Source organism: Corella eumyota, chromosome 4 (assembly GCF_963082875.1).
Source record: "Corella eumyota chromosome 4, kaCorEumy4.1, whole genome shotgun sequence".
NCBI classification, from domain to species: Eukaryota; Metazoa; Chordata; class Ascidiacea; order Phlebobranchia; family Corellidae; genus Corella; species Corella eumyota.
Window position 1 is genome coordinate 9,778,663 of NC_137493.1, and position 21,889 is coordinate 9,800,551.

Consider the following 21,889-nt stretch of genomic DNA (forward strand, 5'->3'; position numbering starts at 1 on the left):
ATAGTTAATAAAAGTTTGAGAAGTTAAAATAAAATATTTGAAGTTTTGTAGAATTTTATGGGTTTTATTACATTTGTTTGATGTGAACAGTGTTATACGTAAAATATTTACTAATATAGGAATTTCCCAACCCTTAAAAGTGTGTCTTACAATAACAAAATGTTAACAAAATTATTTTCAACCATAAATTTGAAATTTTAATTGCAGGGCCTTAAGAGACATGAATTTACCGAAATTCATTTTTGAGGATGTTCCATTGTTTCTTGGTTTGATTGGAGATTTATTTCCAGGATTAGATTGTCCTCGAGTTCGTTATCCTAACTTTAATGATGCTGTCGAAGAAAGATTAAGTAGCAATAACTATGTTTTGTTGGATGATCAAGTAAATAAGGTAATGTCTTCAATGTGTTAAAATGTTTAAAAAGTGAGATTGTAATTTTCTTGTCTTTCTATTGATTTTTATTCACATTATTAACTTTAAAAACGGTTTGTAACAATTTACTTAGTTGTATGCTTTTTTATTATCATATAGAAGCGGTTGCGTCACTTTATGTAAATCAGCAAAACAAAACTTTTATAAAAACATATTAATAACACTATGAAAAAGATATTTTTGGAAATAAAAACTAAAATAACAACTATATGTGTTATTTTAGGTCGTTCAACTATATGAAACAATGATGACTCGTCATACAACTATGGTTGTTGGTCCTACCGGAGGTGGAAAATCTGTTGTCATTAACACATTGGCTCAAGCTCAAACTAAGTAAACTAACTTTTATAAATTATTATTTATGTTAACATTTACTGGGTTGGAAAACTTGTTGTTTGTTGAAGAAAATCATACCGGTTAATGGTATGAAAATTTGAAGGGTAACAACTTTGTTAATAGGTTTTTTTTATGGTTTTTGGTTAAAATTTGACTAAAGTTACAAAAATATACCGAGAGTTTAGCTTAATCAGTTTTTAATATCGCTGTAAGCCTTATTCAAATACAATCACATCTACATATATAAAATAAACAACAAAATAAATAATTGGGTCCAAATCTAGTAAGTTGAATCAGGTACTAAACTAAAAAAAGCAGAAACAACTAAATTACAATAAGCATACAAGACTTACACCACATTGCACACAAACATATTAAGATAAAAAACTACATAATGTGAAAACACGTTACACAATGTTTTTTTTTCAATTATAAAATTTAGAAATGAAACAAATTACTTATTCAACTTTATTTTAGATAAATGTTTTGTTTTATACAGACTTGGACTTCACACTAAAATTAATATTATTAACTCAAAAGCCATGACAGTTGTTGAATTGTATGGGATTTTAGATCCTATCACTAGAGATTGGACTGATGGGGTGTTGTCCAATATATTTAGAGAGATTAACAGACCTACTGAAAAGAAGGAAAAAAGGTTAACAATATTAAAAACTGGTAGTAATACATTGCTAAATAATATGTTTCATTTTAAAAATAAAAAACGTTTTTTCAGATATATTTTGTTTGACTCTGATGTGGATGCATTGTGGGTGGAAAACATGAACTCAGTAATGGATGACAATAAGTTATTAACTTTAGCTAATGGTGAGAGAATAAGATTACAGTCGCATTGTGCTTTGTTATTTGAAGTTGGAGATTTACAATATGCGTCACCTGCTACGGTTTCCAGAGCTGGTAAAAGTTTTTTTTATAGTATTATTAACTTTTTAAAAGTAAATGCAAGTTAAAATAAATAACTGCAACAAAAAATAAAAAAAATTTTACTTATTTTTTAACAGGCATGGTTTATGTTGATCCCAAAAACTTGAATTATGATCCATATTGGCAAAAATGGATAAGTTTACGGACTAGTAAAGCTGAACAAGAGTTATTGCAAACTTATTATAAGAAATACACTATTCCAGGCATTGACATGGTAACAAAAATATGTTTAGATACATATTGTAAAAAAACCTTTAACATATTTTTTTTTAGTTTAACCACTAATACTTTAAAATTTTAAAAAAGACGTATTTTTAGAAAATAAAGTTTTTAAATAACAAATAACATGAATAGCTTATTTGCCAGTATGTTGCAGCTAGTTTTGTGCCAATCACCATGAAAAGTGGCTTGTAACATAATTATTATTAGCGTAAATTACTAAACATTGATCCTTATTGTTAAATACTTTTTCCAACACATTTACACGTTTGTTTAAATATTTAATCGTTAAATTTATTACAATTTAAATGAATAAGAGTCATGTTTATTCGTAAGGGCACTTAGTGTTACATATTGGTCGGTCTGTTTTTTTCGCTTTTTAACATCACCTTCCTTTTATTGTTTTTAACCACAGTGAATTTTGACCATATATCAGAAATAGTGCAGTAGGTATTTACTTAAAAAATAACTTAAATTAAGTTAAAACTATTGCAATTTTCAGGTTTATGAGGGTTTAGTAGATGGCAGACAAGCAAAGCCTTTAAAAGGAATAGTTCCTCAAACTAACTTAAACATGTGCACACAACTTTGTATGATGCTTAATGCTGTTCTTGCTGACTTTAAAGCTGAGGGAAATGATCCAACTGTAGGTTTTTTGTTTTATAATGTTTTATATACAGTGTCTGTTTACTTTCTTTACCTATTAAAGTATTAAAATGTATGTTTTTTTTCTTTTTTTGGTCTATAAAAATAATATTAAATCATAAAATCTTTCTTTTACTTTACTTTGTAGCACTGGTGTACATAACATTTAAAAAAAATGTTGTCATAAACTCTATGTTTTGAAAAAAACAATAAATTTTAACACCATACACCTTTCTTTTAAAATCTAAATAAAAACTAATGTGCCTAAGGGATAATTGTAGCAGTGTTTCTAAAAAAAATAAAATTAACTCTATTCTTAATTTTTTCTATATATTTTGTTACTTTTGTAGACATCTAAAACAAAAATATTTTTTTAGATACTTGAATGTTTATTTGTTGAGTCGATGTATTGGTCGGTTGGAGGAACATTACTTGAGGATGGAAAAGTTGTGTTTGACAATTTTATGAAAAAACAAGCAAGCATGACTTCAGTCAATGTAAGTTATTGTTTTGCGAATATTTTTAAATACCAAAAGATATCAAACTTATTTCTTTTAAAAATGTAAGTATACTTATCAAAATAATTTTTCGTTCTTTAGGTTTCTTTAATTATTTTTAATTAACAATTTCTGACTACACACTTATGTATCAGCAAAAATATAAATCATACAATTTTTTTGCTAGGATAATGATGCAACACCAGCCAATCCAGGTGAAATTCCTACAAGATACAACACTTTGTATGACTATCACTTTGACATTGAAAGAAATGTGTGGTTGCCATGGAGCCAGATTGTTCCAGCTTATATACCCAACCCTGCTTTAAAATTTAATCAGATATTAGTTCCAACCATTGACACTACACGAACCACCTGGTTATTAACATTGATGATGAATATTAAAAGGCCAGTGGTACTGGTTGGTGAAACTGGAACTTCTAAAACTGCAACTATTCAGGTTAAAAAAGTTTTGACTTTTGCGGTTTTAAATGTTATGTTGTCCACTTAAAGAAAATTCATTGATTATTAGTTTATATTTAGAATATATATATTTTTTTAATTTTATTTTAAGTATTGTAAAAAAAAATTGTTGGTTTGGTGCATTACTGATATAACTCAGATTAAATTTTTAGAATTTCTTAAGAAGTTTGGATAGTGATTCTCATTTAATGCTTTACATCAACTTTTCTTCTCGAACAACTTCTATGGATGTGCAAAGAAATTTGGAGGCTAATGTTGAAAAAAGAACCAAGGATTTGTATGGTCCCCCACCAGGAAAAAGATTAGTTGTATTTATGGATGACATGAATATGCCGCAGGTAAAGCCAATGCAAAGTTTAATTTGAACAAAAAAAAATTTTCTTTAAATCTAACATGTTTTAATACTAATATTTTTTGTTAAATAGTTAGTATTTAATTCCATACAAACTGCATACTAATTTTATTCAACTAAAATTTATATATAGCATAATATTTATTTTTAAGGTGGACACTTATGGCACACAACAACCCATCGCTTTATTGAAGTTGTTGTTAGAAAAGGGTGGAATGTATGATAGAGGAAAAGAACTTTATTACAAATACTTGCGTGATTTAAGTTATATAGCTGCTATGGGAAAAGCTGGGGGTGGTAGAAATGAGGTTAAATTTTTAATAAAAATTATGTTTTTAGATAGAGTTTTTTGTTGTTTAAATACTATTTTTACTATTTTTTAAAAAAAATACTTTAATGCCCCATATTAAACATTGTCTTGCTTAATATTTTGTTTTAATGATTTTAAAGGCTATAAGTAAACATTATGTAAATTACTACATATATATTTTTTTATTTTGTTGCAGGTTGACCCTAGATTTTTATCATTATTTAGTGTGTTTAATATGACATTTCCAGCTCAAGAATCTTTACTCAGAATATATAATTTAATTTTGGAAGGTCACACTATTCCATTTTCTGAAGAAATTCAAGAAATTGTCAAAAAAATTACAACGTGGGTAGTTTTCAAGTCATTTTTCAAATCTTAACTAAAAATCTTTATAAACAATAATGTTTTTTGTTTTTTTTTAAATTGTTTTTTTATTAAAAATCTTATTATTATAATTTTAATAACTACATTTATTACACTTTTTCATTAAATATTGTGTCCAATAAAATATATATATCTCAAAAAAGCTGTTCAGGGTGAAAAATTAGGTTGTTATTAAACTTGTCCTAAAATTATATTTATTGTTTAGGTGTACATTGGAACTATACAAAAACATAGTTAATGACTTACCACCAACCCCATCCAAATTTCACTACATTTTTAATCTTCGAGATTTATCTAGGGTGTATCAGGTTTTTTTTCACTTTAAAATTATTTAAATGTAACAAAAAATAATGGTTAACAAACTAGCCATTAAGTTCATTTAATAATCATAAATATTTTGTTTTTAATCATTTATAGTGTAATACTTAAGCAAACTATAAGTGTTGCTGGTTAGTTAGTTTATGTTTATAATAGAAATTAGAAATACTTGTAATATCACAACACGAAATACTTTATAATTATTTATTAATCAGGGCCTGTGTATTTCAACACCAGAAAGATTTCCAAAGTTAGAAAACTTTATAAGATTATGGCGAAACGAATGTCTTCGGGTATTTCATGATCGTCTTATCAATGAAAGAGATAAGGAAATAACTGAAGCTCTTATTGCAAAGCTTGTTGAGGAAAACTTTCCCAAACAAGACCAATTTGTTTTAAGAAATCCTTGTCTTTTTGGTGATTACAGAACAGCGTTGCAGGTATAAAATTTTTATAAAAACTCAAATTATCGTGCTTAAATACATGCTTCTTTTAAATATTTTTATTAATGTATAAACAAGTTTAGGTAAATTTTGATTTTTAAAAATTAGTACAAATTTAAAGATGTATGTTGTGTAGGAGGCAGAGCCGCGTTTATATGAAGATATGCAAGATTTTGATGCAGCAAAAGCCCTTTTTCAAGAAATATTAGAGGAATATAATGAAGATCATACAGCAATGAATCTTGTTCTGTTTGATGATGCTTTAGGTATTTATATTTTTATTAGAACAATTAGTTTATTTTTAATACAACTGGCTATTGTTTTTACTCATGCATAATTATTTATAAGGTAAATTTATTTTTTTAGACCATTTAAGTCGCATTCATCGAATAATTCGAATGGACCATGGCCATAGTTTATTAGTTGGAGTTGGTGGATCTGGCAAACAAAGTCTAACAAAACTGGCAGCTTTTACTGCAGGGTGTTCTGTCTTTGAAATTGCCTTAAGTAGAGGATATGATGAAACAAGTTTTAGAGACGATTTAAAGGTTTGTGATTGATTTAGTTTTTAGCACACTGTAATCATTTTCTAGGATTAAAAAATAGTGCATCTAAATATAGTTTGTTTATGCAACTGAAAAGATTATTAATTTATTAACTAAGATAACTTTTATTAAATATATGTAGGAGTAAAATAATTTAAGTTTATAGCAAACCTTTTATCTTAGATTTTGTACAACCAACTTGGAATTGAAAACAAGAAGGTTGTTTTTCTTTTTACTGACTCTCATGTTGCAGAGGAGGGATTTCTTGAACTAATTAACAACATTCTTACTTCTGGGATGGTCCCAGCATTGTTTGCAGATGATGAGAAAGAAGCAATTGTTGGGTCAATTAGAGATGAAGCTTCTAAACTTGGGTATTACTTGGAAACAAAATTGTTTATTTGGTTTGAAATAAAATATGCAATGCAAAGCTATTTAAAATATGTATTTTATTTAGGTTTGGTCCTGCAAAAGAAGCAATCTGGCAATATTTTGTCAGAAAATGTCGAGATAATTTACATGTTGTGTTGGCAATGTCACCTGTGGGTGATCAACTTAGAATAAGGTACAGTCAGTTAATGGTAGTTTATAAAATGGTATATTGTAAAAAATCTAGGTTATCGAATTTGTTTTTATTAATTTATTATGTTTCTGATAGTGGAACATCTTCTTTAAATATGTTTAGTAAAATTTAATTCATTTTTTGTTTTGTGTATTTAGAATCTTCACTAATATTTTTCCTGAAGTTATAACTATCCTGTAACTAACATTGTAGGTTAAATGTAGAACACAAGCTTGATTAAAATATTATTTGTGTTTAAAGATGTCGTAATTTTCCTGGTATGGTAAACAACACAGTTATTGATTGGTTTATGCCTTGGCCTGAGCAAGCATTATTCGCTGTTGCAACATCATTTTTAGGTGAAAATCAAATGATACCAGAAAACCATGTTGATCAGGTAAGTTCTCAGTGTTGTTTCATAGTGGTAACTAAACTACAACTACATAAAAAAATACTTAAAAAAAATTTGTAATGTTATTTTTATTAAATAGAGTTTTTTTTCGTTTGTTATAGTTTTGTAAGTTAAAATTTATCTAATTGTTAAATTTTTTGGGGGGATTTTCTTAGGTTGTTGGTCATATTGTGTTTGCTCATCAATCTGTTGGTTTGTCAAGCAAGTTGTTTGCACAAAAGTTAAGAAGAAATAATTATGTTACACCAAAAAACTACTTGGATTTTATAAACAGGTGGATAAAATCAGTATGCTGTTGGACATGTTGGCACGTTTTTAACAAGATGTGCTCTTTTTACAAAAAAATATATATTTGTTTTTGTTAACTTTTACCTGGTGTGTAGTAATCTTACAGTAAAGTTCTGTTAATTACACTTTCATCGATTTAATGTTTAATTAAATACATTTAAGTTTATTTTGTTAGTTACAATGGTTTGCTGGAAAAAAAGGATCTTGAGATATTGAAAATGTGTGAAAGATTGGATGGTGGTTTACAAAAACTCAGTGAAGCTACAGAGCAGTTGAACGAACTTAACAAAAAGTTGGCTGTACAAAAGGTATGTTTTTTTGTAATTTATTGTTTTAATTTTATGTTATTGTTTAAATAGTATTGTTAAACCATTTCGTTGGCATAGGTTGCAGTGACAGAGAAAACGCAGGCATGTGAAGAATTGCTGAGTGATATTACGAATAAAACCAAAACAGCTAAAGACAAACAAGAACTTGCTTCTGCTAAAGCCACTGAAATTGAAGAACAAAATAAAGTATTTTGACTAAGAGAGTAAAATATAAATACTTTTAAATTTCTAATTTTCAAAATTTCATTTTCAAAATTTTAATTCTTAGTGGATCTGTTAAATAGTAAGAAGCAATTAAATGAAGATTATAAATTATTAAGCCTTTTTTTGTATATATCTTTATCCTCAATGTGGGAAAGTCAAATGCGCGACTTAAATATAAAGCAACATCAGTTACTCAGACCCAGTTTTGAGTTGCCTGTGGCAGTTTGAGGTATTATAATTATGCTGCTGATTAAGTGCTGGCTTAACAGGAGTTGGTACCGTTTATAGCGCCTTACTCAAGGGTGCTACAGCATGAGAGCAGTGGGAATTGAACCCACGACCTCATGTGTGGTGTAAAAAGTGTTATTACCACTACACCACACTGCCGGTTTAGATTCTTTGTGAATCTGTTAAATGGTAAGAAGCAATTAAATGAAAATAATAATTAATTGGGACTTATCTTTAACATTTATCATAGCACATTCGTTGATTGCCAAAATTGTAAGTTATTTTTTCAATAAATACTCTTAAAAAGTGTTGCACAATATGTTTAAATTAAGGAGTTTTCTTATGTAACTAGGGATTGCCTTAAGTCGACTCTATTAAGAATTGATTAATTTTTTAAGTCAGAATTAAAGAATCCATTTAAACATCTGTTATTATAACTTACTTTTGCTGTTGGGTGCTTCGTAATATTTTTGTGATTAAAATTAATTCAATTTTGTAAAAAAATGCCTTCTTTGGATAATGTTATGTCATGGGTAGGTGATAGCAGTAGAAAAGAAAGATGCCGAAGAATCACTAGCAGAAGCTATGCCAGCTTTGGAGGCAGCAAGATTGGCTCTTCAGGATCTTGACAAATCTGATGTCACTGAAATCAGGTAAAAAAAATAAAAGGCTACTTTAAAAATTTCAGGTGATAATATTTAAAAAATGTGGTGTTCTTTAAAATAGATCATTTGCCAAGCCTCCTAAAGCAGTACAAACCATTTGTGAGTGCATTCTTGTTATGAAAGGTTATCGTGAGATTTCTTGGAAAACAGCCAAAGCAATGATGTCAGAGGGAAATTTTCTTAAGAGCTTAATGGAGATGGATGTAGATAGCATTGGTGGAAATCAGGTAAAACATTAATTTAAAAATATTTCTGTTTATATTTTATTCAGAGCTTTTTATTAACTAACTTAATTTTTAGTACTTTTCCAATAGTAAAGGTTAAAAGAAGATGAAATTGGATCAAGGACCTCATTTGTTTAAGCTATGTATTTTACATATTTATCATGCTGGTGGCTTAAATAAAAAAATATGGATCGGAGGAACAAAATTCTGTTGCAATGGTTTTTGTAAATTTTTTTTTCTAAAATATAAAATATTAAATGTTATTTCAATATTCTTACAGACTAGAACAGTAAAGGGATTTTTGAAAAGTTTAGGGGTGACTGTACAAGAAATGAAATCAATCTCAACAGCTGGCTTCGGCATGATGAAATTTGTTGAAGCAGTAATGGGATATTGTGAGGTTGCTAGGGAAATCAAGCCAAAGAGGGAAAAGGTAATTTTTGGAATAACTGGGTCCCTATTTTTTGGATTTTAATATATTTTTTTATTGATCTAGGTGGCAAGATTAGAGAGAAATTACCATCAATCTAAACGAGAACTTGATAAAATTAACAAAGAGTTGGCAAGTTTGTCAGAAGAATTAGAAGCATTGGGAAAAAAATATGAACAAGTAACCTTTTTATTGTTCAAATAGAAATTACTTAATTTAGACTGTATTGAAATTGTGAATTTTAAATAAATTTATAAAATTTTACAAAATTTTATTTTACTCTATATATTTTTACAAATTTTAAATATTTTATTTGAATTGTAGGCAATTGCCGAGCAACGTCAACTTCAAGAAGAAGCAGAGATTATGGAAAGAAGGTTATTAGCAGCAGATAAACTTATCAGTGGCCTTGGTTCTGAAAATGTAAGGTGGAATATTGAGCTTGAAGAACTTAAACAAAGAAGAGTTCGGTAATAACTAAAAGTCATAATAAACCAAAAATTAACATTTTTGTTAAAAGTTAAGGGCGTTATTTTTTTTTCAGACTGCTTGGAGATTGTCTTATTTCTTCCGCATTTTTAAGTTATGAGGGTGCATTTAGTTGGGAATTTCGAAATCAAATGGTTTATGAAGAGTGGGTTAACAATGTTACACAAAGAAAAATTCCTCTTTCAAATCCATTTCGGCTTGAAAACTTGCTCACAGATGAGGTGGAGATAAGTAAGTGGGGTTCAGAAGGTCTTCCTCCAGACGAATTGTCTATTCAGAATGGGATTTTAACAACAAGAGCATCAAGGTTTCCATTGTGTATTGATCCACAGGAACAAGCTTTAAGTTGGATTAGAAAAAAGGAAGAGAAAAATAATTTAAAGGTTAGTTTTTTTTCAGAGATGCTAACACTGTAACTTAGTAATTTATTTTTTTGTTACTGAAAATTTTTTTTGTAATAGGAATCATCCTTTAACAGTCCAGACTTTCTAAAACAACTTGAGTTAGCCATTAAGTATGGATTCCCATTCTTATTTAAAGATGTTGATGAATATATTGATCCGGTCATAGATAATGTACTTGAGAAAGATATTAAAGGAGGGCAAGGAAGAGAATTTGTTATTCTAGGTATGATAATTATAAAAATATAATCAAATTTTGAGGGTTAAAATTTCTTGCCAAATATTTTGAATTTTTTTAAATAACTTCTAAAGATAAAAGAGGGATTTAAAAAAACTGACTTAAATTTCTAACATTAATTAAATTTGTTTTAATTATTTTTTTATTTATAGGTGACAAAGAAGTTGATTATGACTCAAACTTTAAATTATATTTAACAAGCAAATTGTCAAATCCCCGCTACTCTCCAGCTGTGTTTGGAAAGGCTATGATTATAAATTACACTGTCACATTAAAGGGACTTGAAGGTAAATATTAAAGTTAAAAAGTTAATTGGCTTCTACCATTAAAGAAGTCAAGCAGCAACTGAAAAAAATAGTTTTAGCTTTACTCAATTAATAAGTCAATGTGTAATGGGAAATAAATGCATTTTTCTTAAGAATCTTCGGTTTGTTTGACATACCTACCTAAATGTGGCAAGTTTTCTAAAAATGGTGTTTAAATTAATTTGTTACATTTTAGATCAACTTTTATCAGTGATTGTAAAGTTTGAGAGAAAAGAACTAGAAGAACAAAGAGAAAGATTGATTCAGGAAACTTCAGAAAACAAAAAATTATTGAAGGATTTGGAGGATTCATTATTACGAGAACTTGCAACATCTAAAGGTTTCAACTATGTTAATTTTTTATTAGAATTCTATTTATTTAGTTTCTTATCTAATTAAATTTAACAATTTAAATGTTTTTTTATGTATAATTACAATATATTTTTATGTATTAATTTTTTTATTATATGTAGCATTGGTACCTTGAACGTTAAACGGTTTCATAATTAACAGATTTAATTCTAACTCAAGAATAATCCTAAATTTTTGTCAAAATTAGGCAATATGTTGGATAACACGGAATTAATTGAAACTTTGGATGAAACAAAATCAAAAGCTACTGAGGTTTCTGAAAAGTTGGCTATGGCTGAAAAAACCTCAGGAGATATTGATAAACTTCGAGATGGGTAAGTGCTCCTAAATCGTACTTTTTAATAATAAAGACTCGTAACTGTGTCATTTTGTGCTTTAAAGTAATTTTTTTTAAATGACTTACATGAAAAGTGTTTTCCATTGTCAATTAAAAAAATTAAATTTTTAACTTTTTTTGTTCACAAATATTAAAAATTGTAATTAAAAATCAGTTATCGACCAGCAGCAAGACGGGGGGCTATTCTTTTTTTTGTACTTTCTGAGATGTCAATTATTAACAACATGTATCAGTTCTCCCTTGCCTCATTTCTTGGTGTTTTTGATTTTTCTTTAAGAAAAAGTTTGCCAGATTCTATTTTACATAAAAGATTAAAAAATATCATTGATACACTAACTCACAACATTTACAACTATGCATGCACAGGTTTGTGCAATACAACTAATTTTTTATGTTACATGAATTTTTTTATTGATGTTTCTTAAAGTATGTGTAATTTTTTTTAAATTTAGTTGTTTATATAAAAAATTTAAAGTTCAATCACACTGTAAAATTTTTAACCATAAAAAATACATTTTTTAGGTTTGTTTGAGAAACATAAGTTATTATTTTCATTTCAAATGACCATTAAGCTTGAGCAAGATCAAGGAAAGATCAAACAAGAAGAGCTTGACTTTTTTTACAAAGGAAACATTGCACTTGAAAAAAGCAGGTTTCTAAATATTTTAGTTAATAAGTTAATTTTAGTTTTTAAAGTTAAAACTTTTAAAAAGGAATTAACTATTTTTTTAGTCGACGAAAGCTTCATGATTGGATACCTGAACAAGGATGGCAAGACATTATTGAGCTCTCTCGTGTTCTTCCTGAAATTTTCTCCTCTCTACCAGATGATGTTGATCGCAGCGAAAACTTGTGGAAGACCTGGTTTGATCATGATACTCCAGAATCAATACCTTTTCCTGGAAAATACAAAGAAGGATTAAATGATTTCAATAAACTATGTTTGCTGAGGTAAATAAAAAAATCTCCTTAATAAACTATGTTGAGGTAATAAAAACTTTTTTTTTAAAAGCTAAATTTTTTGGTGTTTTAAAAGTATGTTTCTTAATATAAATATAACCAGGGTACAAATTAACAACGATTCGCTAAAAATGTTATCAAATTTTAAAAAAAACACCCTATTTTTCTTACTTTCATGTTTTATAGCTCTAACATTTGGTGCCTTACAATGCTTTTTAAAAATGTAACGCCTTGTTAAACAATCGCTTAATTATCGTTAACTGCTATAGATAACGTGCAAATTTTTTGCACATACAGCATGTCATTTTTGATCTTTTAAAGCTGCGTTATATTATAAAAAAAAAACTTATATTTTCGCAACTTTTACGAATTTAAATTCCCTTAAACACATAAAAATTTGTTTTAATAATATTAATTAAAAGTGGATAAGTTTAATAGCCAAATATTTTTACAACTTTTTACTAGCATAACAAAACTTGATTAAAGACTGTTAAAAACTTTGCTGATACTAAAGACTTCATATTTAGTACAATACTAAGCTTACCAAACTTTACTTCATTGCACAACAACTAAACAAACTGCAAAAATGAATTTTACGCAATGTGAAAACATTGAAAGTAATTGTTAATAAATGCCCAATAATAACCTTTATAAACGCAAGGTAATGTTAATGTAATCACATTATTTCGAAACCATTGAGTTAGCATGCAATAGCATCGGCAAATATACATAAATTATCTAATTTAAAAAAACAAATTGTTTTTAGCGACTTGTGACTCGTTATTTTGTTTCCTGATAACATTTTTTTATAATTTAGTTTTAAACACATAAAATACTAGTTTAATTTAAAAAAAACTAACCCTGGTAAGGGTATTAAAATTAAATCTTACAAGATTTACTAAAATTTAAAAAAATTGAATTTTAGATGTTTTAGAGTAGACCGAGTTATTAGAGCGATTACAAATTATGTGATTGTGCAAGTAGGTGAAATATTTGTTCAACCTCCTATTATTAGTTTTGAATCAATCTACGAACAAAGTAACCCCCTTTCACCAATTGTATTTATTCTATCACCTGGTTCTGACCCTGCTTCAGATTTGACCAAGCTTGCTGAAAGGTATGCTGAAATTTGCTTTTTTGCTGTCTTGATTTGTTGCCATTTTTGCTATCTAATTTTTTTAGTTATATAATTAAAAAAAAATTTAAATATGAGTAAATTTTTTTTTGAATTAATAAATAAGATAATTTTAGGTCCGGATTTGGTGGAAACAGATTAAAGTTTCTTGCAATGGGTCAAGGTCAGGAAAAAGTTGCACTGCAGTTATTAGAAACTGCTATTGCAAGAGGTCAATGGCTTATGCTTCAAAATTGTCATTTACTTGTTAAATGGTTGAAAGATTTAGAGAAGGCTTTGGAACATATTTTGAAGCCTCATCCTGATTTTAGGTTAATTTTATTCTTTTATTTTTTTTAACATGTCATCTATATTATTTAGCAAATTTTTATATTAACATTTGGATAATATTAATTTTATGTTTTAATTTTTATTCTGAAAAACTTAAAAAAATTAGTTTGTTTAATTTTTAATTAATAAATATATAACATGAGTGTGAATGAATATATTTCTGAATTAACCAATTGAACCTGAAAAACGGTATATTTTAGATTGTGGCTGACCACTGAATCAATTCCAGAGTTTCCCATTGGAATTCTTCAAAGATCCCTTAAAGTGGTGACTGAACCACCTAATGGTTTAAAACTAAACTTAAGAAACACTTACCATAAAATCACTGCTTCAATGTTAGGTGAATGTCCGCATTCCGCTTACAGGTAACGCTTACCATTTTTTAATATAATATTAGTTTGTAAATTTGTGTTATCTAGACTTTTAATTTTGATTGCATTACTTAATTTTACTTTTGTAATTTGATTTTTTTTTCCTTTTAATAAAACTTATTCATTGATTTAATATTAACTTTCTAGGTCTTTAGTGTTTGTGCTAAGTTTTTTTCATGCTGTAGTGCAGGAAAGAAGAAAATATGGAAAAATTGGCTGGAACATTTCATATGACTTTAATGAATCCGACCATACTGTAATTATTTAACTTTTTATATTCGAATTAAATTATTTAAAAGTTTAACACATTAAAAAAATTAAGTTTAATGTATTTTGTTTGGGAAAATTATGGCCCAAAAATAACAAATTTTGCATAAAAAATACAGGATATTTAAATATTTCACTGGAGGTTTATCTAAATAAATTATTGTAAGATATTATTAAACAAATTTCTGATTATTTATTTAAATATACCATACTAGGAAAAACTTGTAAAATTTGTTGTTAATATAATTTAGGCTATTATTTATACTAAAGCTGTTTTAGTATTTTAGTTTATTAATTCACATCGCAGATTAAAAAATAGGTTTAAGATAGAAAATTCGCTTTATTCCAATGTAACATTTAATTATCATAATTTTTGACTTTTAGGTATGCATGGACATATTGCGGACTTACTTGAACAAGGCTTATGAGCAAAATGATGATAAATTACCATGGGGTTCGCTTAAATATCTCATTGGAGAGGTAAGATAATAAAAAAAATAAAGTAAGAAATGTAACCTTCAACCTTTCAACACCTACTAAGTATTTGTACAAACATAATAATTAAAAAAAATTGAATAAATTTTTGTTCTTGTTATTTTCTATAAAATTAGGTTATGTATGGTGGTAGAGCTATAGATAATTTTGATCGCCGGGTTTTAACTACTTACATGGATGAATATTTTGGTGATTTTATATTTGATGCTTTCCAACCATTTCACTTTTACCATAATAATGAGGTTGACTATAAAATACCTGAAGATAAAGAAAACAAGGACAGTTATGTAGACCTGATAGAGGGTTTGCCTCTTACTAACACACCAGAAGTATTTGGATTACATCCAAATGCTGAAATAGGATACTATACCCAGGTGTTTATTATAAAACAACAATGTATATTATGTAAGCTTGATATTTTTTTTTATTTTTTTTATAAAAACAGTCGTTGTATAAAGAAAATTTTTGCTTTGTTTAGGCCGCTAGAGCAATGTGGGAACACTTGGTTGATCTTCAGCCCCAAACTGGGGACACTGGGGGTGGTATAAGCAGAGATGATTTTATTAATAGTGTTGCTAAGGATATTCAGGTAAATGTAAAAAATGCACTTCCAAATATGGTAAAAAATGACAACAAATTTATAAATATTATATTCAAACAATTTGTTTTAAGTATTGTCTAAATAACTACCCGTTACTTTCAACATTTTAATGATTGTTTAAACAGTGTATATATAGGAACTGTTTTATTTAATGTAAACTTGTATATGTAGAACGTCATTTTGCATTACTTTGTTTTCAGAACAAAATTCCAGCGGTTTTTGATTTAGAGAAGATTCATCGAGAGATGGGTTTGGATATTTCTCCAACTTCGATTGTACTTTTGCAGGAACTTGAACGTTGGAATAAGCTTATTGAAAGGATGGGAAAGTCACTTGTTGAACTGCAGAAGGTAAAAATTAAACTATTTGGGGATGGAAAGATTAGTTTTAAACCTTAAATTAAATAATTGACTTGAATATAAGTAATCGGCTTGATCAAAGCTCTATTTAAATCAAATTTTAACGATTTTTAAATTGTGCAACATATTTTGTAATTAGCTGCTGTATGTATGTAGTAAATTTATTGAATTGTTTTTGGTTGTGAATTGAGAATTGTGTTTGGTTGTGAATTGATACAAAAATATAAAATTCTGGCTAATTCTTCCAAAAATAAATACTGAATTTACGTTAGTTGTAAATCCATGTTTATCAAGTGGCATAAATTTATGTTAGGTTTAGATCGATGTTTATCTGTTCAGAAGAACCAATTTGCCAAGTCTGTTTTAAAAACCAACATTGCACTTGATATAAAGCGAAAATAAATTGTTTAAGATAATACAAGGAAAACAAGTACAAACTTTCTACGTAAATAGTTAAAAACACTCCATGTACTTCTTAAATTATATAAATATGATTAGACATGTCAAAAAATTAATAGCCAATTCATTATATTTTAATATCAAAAAACTATTTGTTTATAAAAATTCAAGCCTATGCGGATTTATCCAAAATAAGCCTTATGTACACGTGTCCATAATAGTTTTTAAAAACATGTTTAGAATTTTATTGTCAGGATTTTAATAACAGATGAAAATATTAAGTTTTATTTGTTTATTGCAGGGTATTCTATTTGTTTATTAAAAATTAAATATTGATATGAGGCATAGTTCAGAATTTTGTATTGGGTGTAAAAAAGTAAAAAGAGGTATGATTTCAATAACTTAAAAACAATATTAAAAAGCATGTTTGTGTGAAAAAAATTATAGATTTGTCAACCATTTTATTTGTAGGCTGTGTTAAATAACTTCTTGTGTTAGATTAAATTTTGTAATTATTTTTTATCAAATTTTAAAACTTTCTTTAATGGTGGAAGTCAACAATATAAATTTATTAATTTGAAAAAAGGCACTGGCTGGCGAAGTTGGTATGAGCAATGAACTTGACGACCTTGCCCGTGCATTATTTAATGGTCAGATTCCTTCGATATGGCGCAAATTAGCTCCATCTACACTTAAATCACTTGGCAATTGGATGGAGCATTTTAAAAAGAGACATGATCAATATGCAGCCTGGGTCAATGTAGCAGAGCCTGCTGTTATATGGCTTTCTGGTAAGCCGGATTTTAATATACCTAACAATTTTTTGTATTATGAAAAGATAAAATTAAACTATTTGGGAAAGGGGAAATCTGTTTTAACCTTAATTTAAATAATTAACCTGAACTTTAAGCAATCGACTTGAACCTTAATTTAAAATTAAATTTAACGATTTTAAATATTTTTTTTTTTTGTATATATCTTTATCCTCGATGTGGGAAAGTCGAATGCGCGACTTAAACATAGAGTAACATCAGTTACTCCGACCCAGTCTCGAATTGCCTGTGGCAGTTTGGGATATTATAGATTATAATTGCCCGATAATTATACTGCTGAACAAGTGCTGGCTCAGCAGGAGTTCACACCGTTTATAGCGCCTTACTCAAGGGCGCTACAGCATGAGAACAGTGGGGATTGAACCCACGACCTCATGTGTGGTGTAGCAAGTGTTCTTACCACTACACCACGCTGCCGGTTTTGCAAAATATATATTTTGTAATAAGTATTCGACTAGCCTACGATTGTTAAACATTGTAAGGTTATAATTAAACATTAAATGGGTTTCAGGTCTTCATATTCCAGAGTCTTACTTGACAGCCTTAGTCCAAGCAACATGTCGGAAAAACGGTTGGCCCCTTGATCGTTCTACCCTTTACACACAAGTAACCCAATGGCAATCTGCTGAAGAGGTCACTGAAAGAACTCACCAAGGTAAAGCTGTAACGAGATATTTTTTTTTAAAGTTAATAATACTTTTTAAATATGCCTAAACTAAAATTAATAGCTAAAATGTTTAATTTTAAATGTATCATTTAATGTTTTAATGTAATTGGGAATTTTATTTGCTATTTAAGGATGTTTCGTTAGTGGTCTGTATTTGGAGGGGGCGGCTTGGGACATTGAAAATTGCTGTCTTATTCGTCCTAAACCCAAACAACTAATACAAGAGCTACCCGTGCTTAAAGGTAAATATATTTTTAATCAGTTGATCTTTAGTATATTGTTTTGTATAAGCTTACAACAAAAATCACCGTGAGTATTTTCCGGACACATTTTTTTATCTTTTGTTAAGACCATTAAATTTTTTTTGTGATTTTAAATTTAAAAAAATAAAAGTAAAAATTGTCTGATTTTTAGTTATACCAATCGAAGCGCATCGTTTAAAGTTGCAGAATACTCTTACGACTCCTGTTTATACGACATCTTTGCGGCGTAATGCGATGGGTGTCGGTCTTGTATTTTTATCTGACTTGCACACCACAGAACATATATCTCATTGGGTATTGCAGGGCGTCTGCCTTACACTAAATTCAGATTAAAGGCGCTTGTGTTTTAGTTATTACTTATTTTTGGTATTTATAAAACAAAGTTTTAAGGTATTTTGCATTTTTTTGTGTTTTTTTACGTATAAGTGTTTTTACTTGATTTAAAATATTTAACCAGTTTTATGTATAGTTAAGTTTATTTTTTATCTTTAATTTGTTTTTTAATAAAGGGTTGTTTTTTTTTAATTATGTTGGGATTTTTCCAACTTGCATGAGGATACCAATTATTTTTAAAATTAATTAAGTAGTTTTCGAGATATTGGGATTTGGTTTTAAAATATTGTAAATAGGGAAAGTCCCCACGCTCGCGAGTCACGTGACGAACGACGTCATCGTCGTAAGCTCATATGCTAGCAGATATGGGAAAATATTCTTTTTTTAAGCTTTCTGAGCTGTTTTGTTGTACTTTTTGATTTTTTTTTGCAGAAAACAAACTTAGCATGAAGAGCAATATTTAGCCATATTATATGGGACACTTTTAAATTTTAAAGTATTTTTAATTAGGTGGGCTGTATTTGAAAAATTTTAACAAAATAAGGTTATGTTTTGTTGTTAATTTTTATAAAATAACCATTTAGAAACGGTTGATATTGGCTCACAAACACTTACAATAAGCAGGCAGGTCAACTGATTGTTACTAAGGCAAAGTTTAACTGTTAGAACAGTAAGTTTTGCTTAAAACTTAATATATCCGACAACAGTGTTGGATAATATATAGAAATAGTTCCAATCACTAAAAGTTACATGGGTAAAGACACATATGTATATTATATATCAATAAAATACAAATTTATCATAGGTAGGCACAGTTAACCGAAAAAATAACTTTGTTAAATGGAAATATGTTACACAATACCGTACATTCGTTAACTCTGATAAGTTAAATTAAATAAAAAGTAACGAAGGTTATCGATAACCGGTGGGCACCACTGTTAACCCGCTTATCGTTGATTACCGAAGTTAACTTTTGCGTAAAAATTTAACTTTTAGGTTAATTTTTAAAATTAATATTGGACCTGTTAACTTCCGGTAAATAATTTCTGTTAATATAAGTTTATGGCACTTCCTGATTTTGCGATCATATGTGCTGGCTCGTTTTATTCATTTGTATCTTTAACTTTCCTGTTTTCATTAACAGCTCCATCTAACAAATGGAACGGTAAAGACGCCTTATTTTGTTTTCTAGATGAAAGTTGTTGTTGCTGAACAAGTGGAAAGACCTTCTGCTGTGGATGTTTTAAATTGGGCACCACAAACAATTTTTTTTTTAATGCGTATAACATTTTATGGCACTCCTTGAATTTGAGATCACATGTAGGCGGATGGGGTAGGCGGAATGGGGTAGGCGAGGTAAAGTAGGCGAGGACGTTTATTTTTATAAAGGTATGTCGTTGTTGGGTATGTTGCAAAAATCCAACTTTATACCTGTATTTGACCATTTTTTAATATTTTAGAGCGCAATGATAAATAAGTTGTTGAAACTTCCGATTTGTGACGTCAAGTGATACCACGTATTTCAGTTTAGTAAAAAAGTATACTCCTGCGTTTGACAATTTTTTAATGTTTTGATTAATTTTATTTTTGAATTTAAAAGAGTTAGGAATATTGTCAACTTATTTCATATTAGGTTTGATTTTGTTTTTTCACGAAAGGGAGTATTTTACCCCGTTCTTTTTTGTATTGTACGATGAAAAAGTATTTGGAATCACTATTTTTGGTGATTATTCGCCAAAGCAAAATTCTCTAGTCGAGAAATACTGGTCAGCAGGCATGCCGGTCTGCCAGTGTAATTCAGCAAGGATTGAACTACAGGGGTTATAACTTTTTTTGTCGGTTGTCGGGTTGTCAGGTTGTCAGGTCTAAGTTGTCGGGTTGTCAGGTCTAGGTTGTCGGGTCTAGGTTGTCAGGTCTAAGTTGTCGGGTTGTCAGGTCTAGGTTGTCGGGTTGTCGGGTCTAGGTTGTCAGGTCTAAGTTGTCGGGTTGTCAGGTCTAGGTTGTCGGCTTGTCAGGTCTAGGTTGTCACGTCTAGGTTGTCGGGATGTCAGTCTAGGTTGTGAGGTCTAGGTTTTTTTTGTATGTAACTTCATCCTCGCCGTGGGAAAGTCGAATGCGCGTCTTAAACATAGAGTAACATCAGTTACCCCAACCCAGTCTCGAGTTGCCTATGCTAGTTTGGGATATTATAGATTATAATTGCCCAGTAATTCACTGCTGCATAAGTGCCGGCTCAGCAGGAGTTCACAATTTTAAGCAGGAGTTCACACCGCCTTACTCAAGGGCTACAGCATAAGATCACTGGGAATTAAACCCTGCACCTTGTGTATGGTAGAAGAGTGTCCTGACCACTACACCACGCTGCCGGTTGTCACGTCTAGGTTGTCGGGTTGTCAGGTCTAGGTTGTCGGGTTGTTAGGTCTAAGTTGTCCTTGTCGGGTTGTCAGGTCTCGGTTGTCGGGATGTATATTGAGTTAAAAATAAATACATATTTTTATAATTCATATTTTTTGGGTGGAATTTTATTTTTCTTTGTTTTTATTTTATATAATCCTTTAAGGGTAGATATATGGTTAATGTGTATAAATATATATTTAAAAAAAATTAAAGAGCCATTTATGAGTTTATTTGACGACAATATACAACAATCAATACAAATATAAGTGGTCAGTCAATTTACCCCATTGGCAACTTAACACCAGACAACTCAACGAACACCTCAACCCGTAGACATTTCAACCCAAGGATAACTGACCATGTAGACACATAACTTGTGTGTTAATGGGTTATCTGAATGGGTGAGGGTTGGGGTTAGGGTTAGGGTTTAATTCATGCAAAATTTTTGTTTAATTTTATATCCGTTTGATTTCATTCGATCTATTGAGTTGTCCATGGGTTAATTTGTCGGCTTTTGGGTTGTCTGGTGTTGGGTTGTTGTAATGTTTAACATCTTTTTGTTTGATATTTGGTTATAAAGCAAACATTTTATATTCTATAATAGTAAACAATTTTGCCTACAAATAACCCAAAAATTATACAAGTTTTTTTGTTATGTGACCTTTTTTCAATAGCATTAATAATTGATAGATGCATTTTTGCATAAAATCTGATAGTAGAGTGTTAAACCACTCAACAACCTATTGACCAAAATCAAACAACCTAGATAGCTAACAACCTGACCAAATATTTATATAATTCATGCATGCACCATATAACATATTACCTAAACTTGACTACCTTGGTCTAACAACTCAGCAACCTAGACCTGACAACCTGGGTATGACAACCCGACAACTTAAAACCTGACAACCTAGACCTGACGACCCGACAACCTAGACCTGACGACCCCACAACCTAGACCTGACGACCCGACAACCTAGACCTGACAACCCGACAACTTAGACCTGACAACCTAGACCTGACAACCCGACAACCTAGACCCGACAACCTAGACCCGACAACCTAGACCTGACAACCCGACA

The 21,889-nt window shown here is 29.3% G+C and overlaps 1 protein-coding gene across 2 annotated transcripts in view; it reads left to right on the forward strand.

Annotated features, from left to right (window-relative positions):
• Window positions 1–18,599, forward strand: part of LOC145750575 (dynein axonemal heavy chain 10-like) — a 39,497-nt gene extending 20,898 nt beyond the window's left edge. For both annotated transcript variants that reach the window (XM_082566644.1, XM_082566645.1), the window contains exons 48-93: window positions 208–391; window positions 657–766; window positions 1,269–1,427; window positions 1,506–1,687; window positions 1,792–1,928; window positions 2,436–2,579; window positions 2,956–3,075; window positions 3,263–3,535; window positions 3,711–3,896; window positions 4,063–4,218; window positions 4,417–4,565; window positions 4,810–4,912; window positions 5,138–5,362; window positions 5,502–5,631; window positions 5,732–5,913; window positions 6,094–6,284; window positions 6,368–6,475; window positions 6,734–6,869; window positions 7,040–7,158; window positions 7,348–7,480; window positions 7,559–7,687; window positions 8,471–8,586; window positions 8,660–8,825; window positions 9,103–9,255; window positions 9,319–9,432; window positions 9,577–9,722; window positions 9,797–10,124; window positions 10,203–10,368; window positions 10,533–10,667; window positions 10,882–11,025; window positions 11,245–11,371; window positions 11,549–11,760; window positions 11,917–12,046; window positions 12,127–12,345; window positions 13,280–13,471; window positions 13,606–13,800; window positions 14,020–14,184; window positions 14,338–14,446; window positions 14,842–14,937; window positions 15,069–15,326; window positions 15,431–15,541; window positions 15,754–15,903; window positions 16,898–17,102; window positions 17,656–17,799; window positions 17,943–18,053; window positions 18,226–18,599. In XM_082566644.1, the coding sequence (XP_082422770.1) occupies window positions 208–391; window positions 657–766; window positions 1,269–1,427; window positions 1,506–1,687; window positions 1,792–1,928; window positions 2,436–2,579; window positions 2,956–3,075; window positions 3,263–3,535; window positions 3,711–3,896; window positions 4,063–4,218; window positions 4,417–4,565; window positions 4,810–4,912; window positions 5,138–5,362; window positions 5,502–5,631; window positions 5,732–5,913; window positions 6,094–6,284; window positions 6,368–6,475; window positions 6,734–6,869; window positions 7,040–7,158; window positions 7,348–7,480; window positions 7,559–7,687; window positions 8,471–8,586; window positions 8,660–8,825; window positions 9,103–9,255; window positions 9,319–9,432; window positions 9,577–9,722; window positions 9,797–10,124; window positions 10,203–10,368; window positions 10,533–10,667; window positions 10,882–11,025; window positions 11,245–11,371; window positions 11,549–11,760; window positions 11,917–12,046; window positions 12,127–12,345; window positions 13,280–13,471; window positions 13,606–13,800; window positions 14,020–14,184; window positions 14,338–14,446; window positions 14,842–14,937; window positions 15,069–15,326; window positions 15,431–15,541; window positions 15,754–15,903; window positions 16,898–17,102; window positions 17,656–17,799; window positions 17,943–18,053; window positions 18,226–18,407 (7,330 nt within the window). In that variant the 3' untranslated portion in view covers window positions 18,408–18,599. The remainder of the gene's footprint in view (window positions 1–207; window positions 392–656; window positions 767–1,268; window positions 1,428–1,505; window positions 1,688–1,791; window positions 1,929–2,435; window positions 2,580–2,955; window positions 3,076–3,262; window positions 3,536–3,710; window positions 3,897–4,062; window positions 4,219–4,416; window positions 4,566–4,809; window positions 4,913–5,137; window positions 5,363–5,501; window positions 5,632–5,731; window positions 5,914–6,093; window positions 6,285–6,367; window positions 6,476–6,733; window positions 6,870–7,039; window positions 7,159–7,347; window positions 7,481–7,558; window positions 7,688–8,470; window positions 8,587–8,659; window positions 8,826–9,102; window positions 9,256–9,318; window positions 9,433–9,576; window positions 9,723–9,796; window positions 10,125–10,202; window positions 10,369–10,532; window positions 10,668–10,881; window positions 11,026–11,244; window positions 11,372–11,548; window positions 11,761–11,916; window positions 12,047–12,126; window positions 12,346–13,279; window positions 13,472–13,605; window positions 13,801–14,019; window positions 14,185–14,337; window positions 14,447–14,841; window positions 14,938–15,068; window positions 15,327–15,430; window positions 15,542–15,753; window positions 15,904–16,897; window positions 17,103–17,655; window positions 17,800–17,942; window positions 18,054–18,225) is intronic.
• Window positions 18,600–21,889: the final 3,290 nt, after the last annotated feature.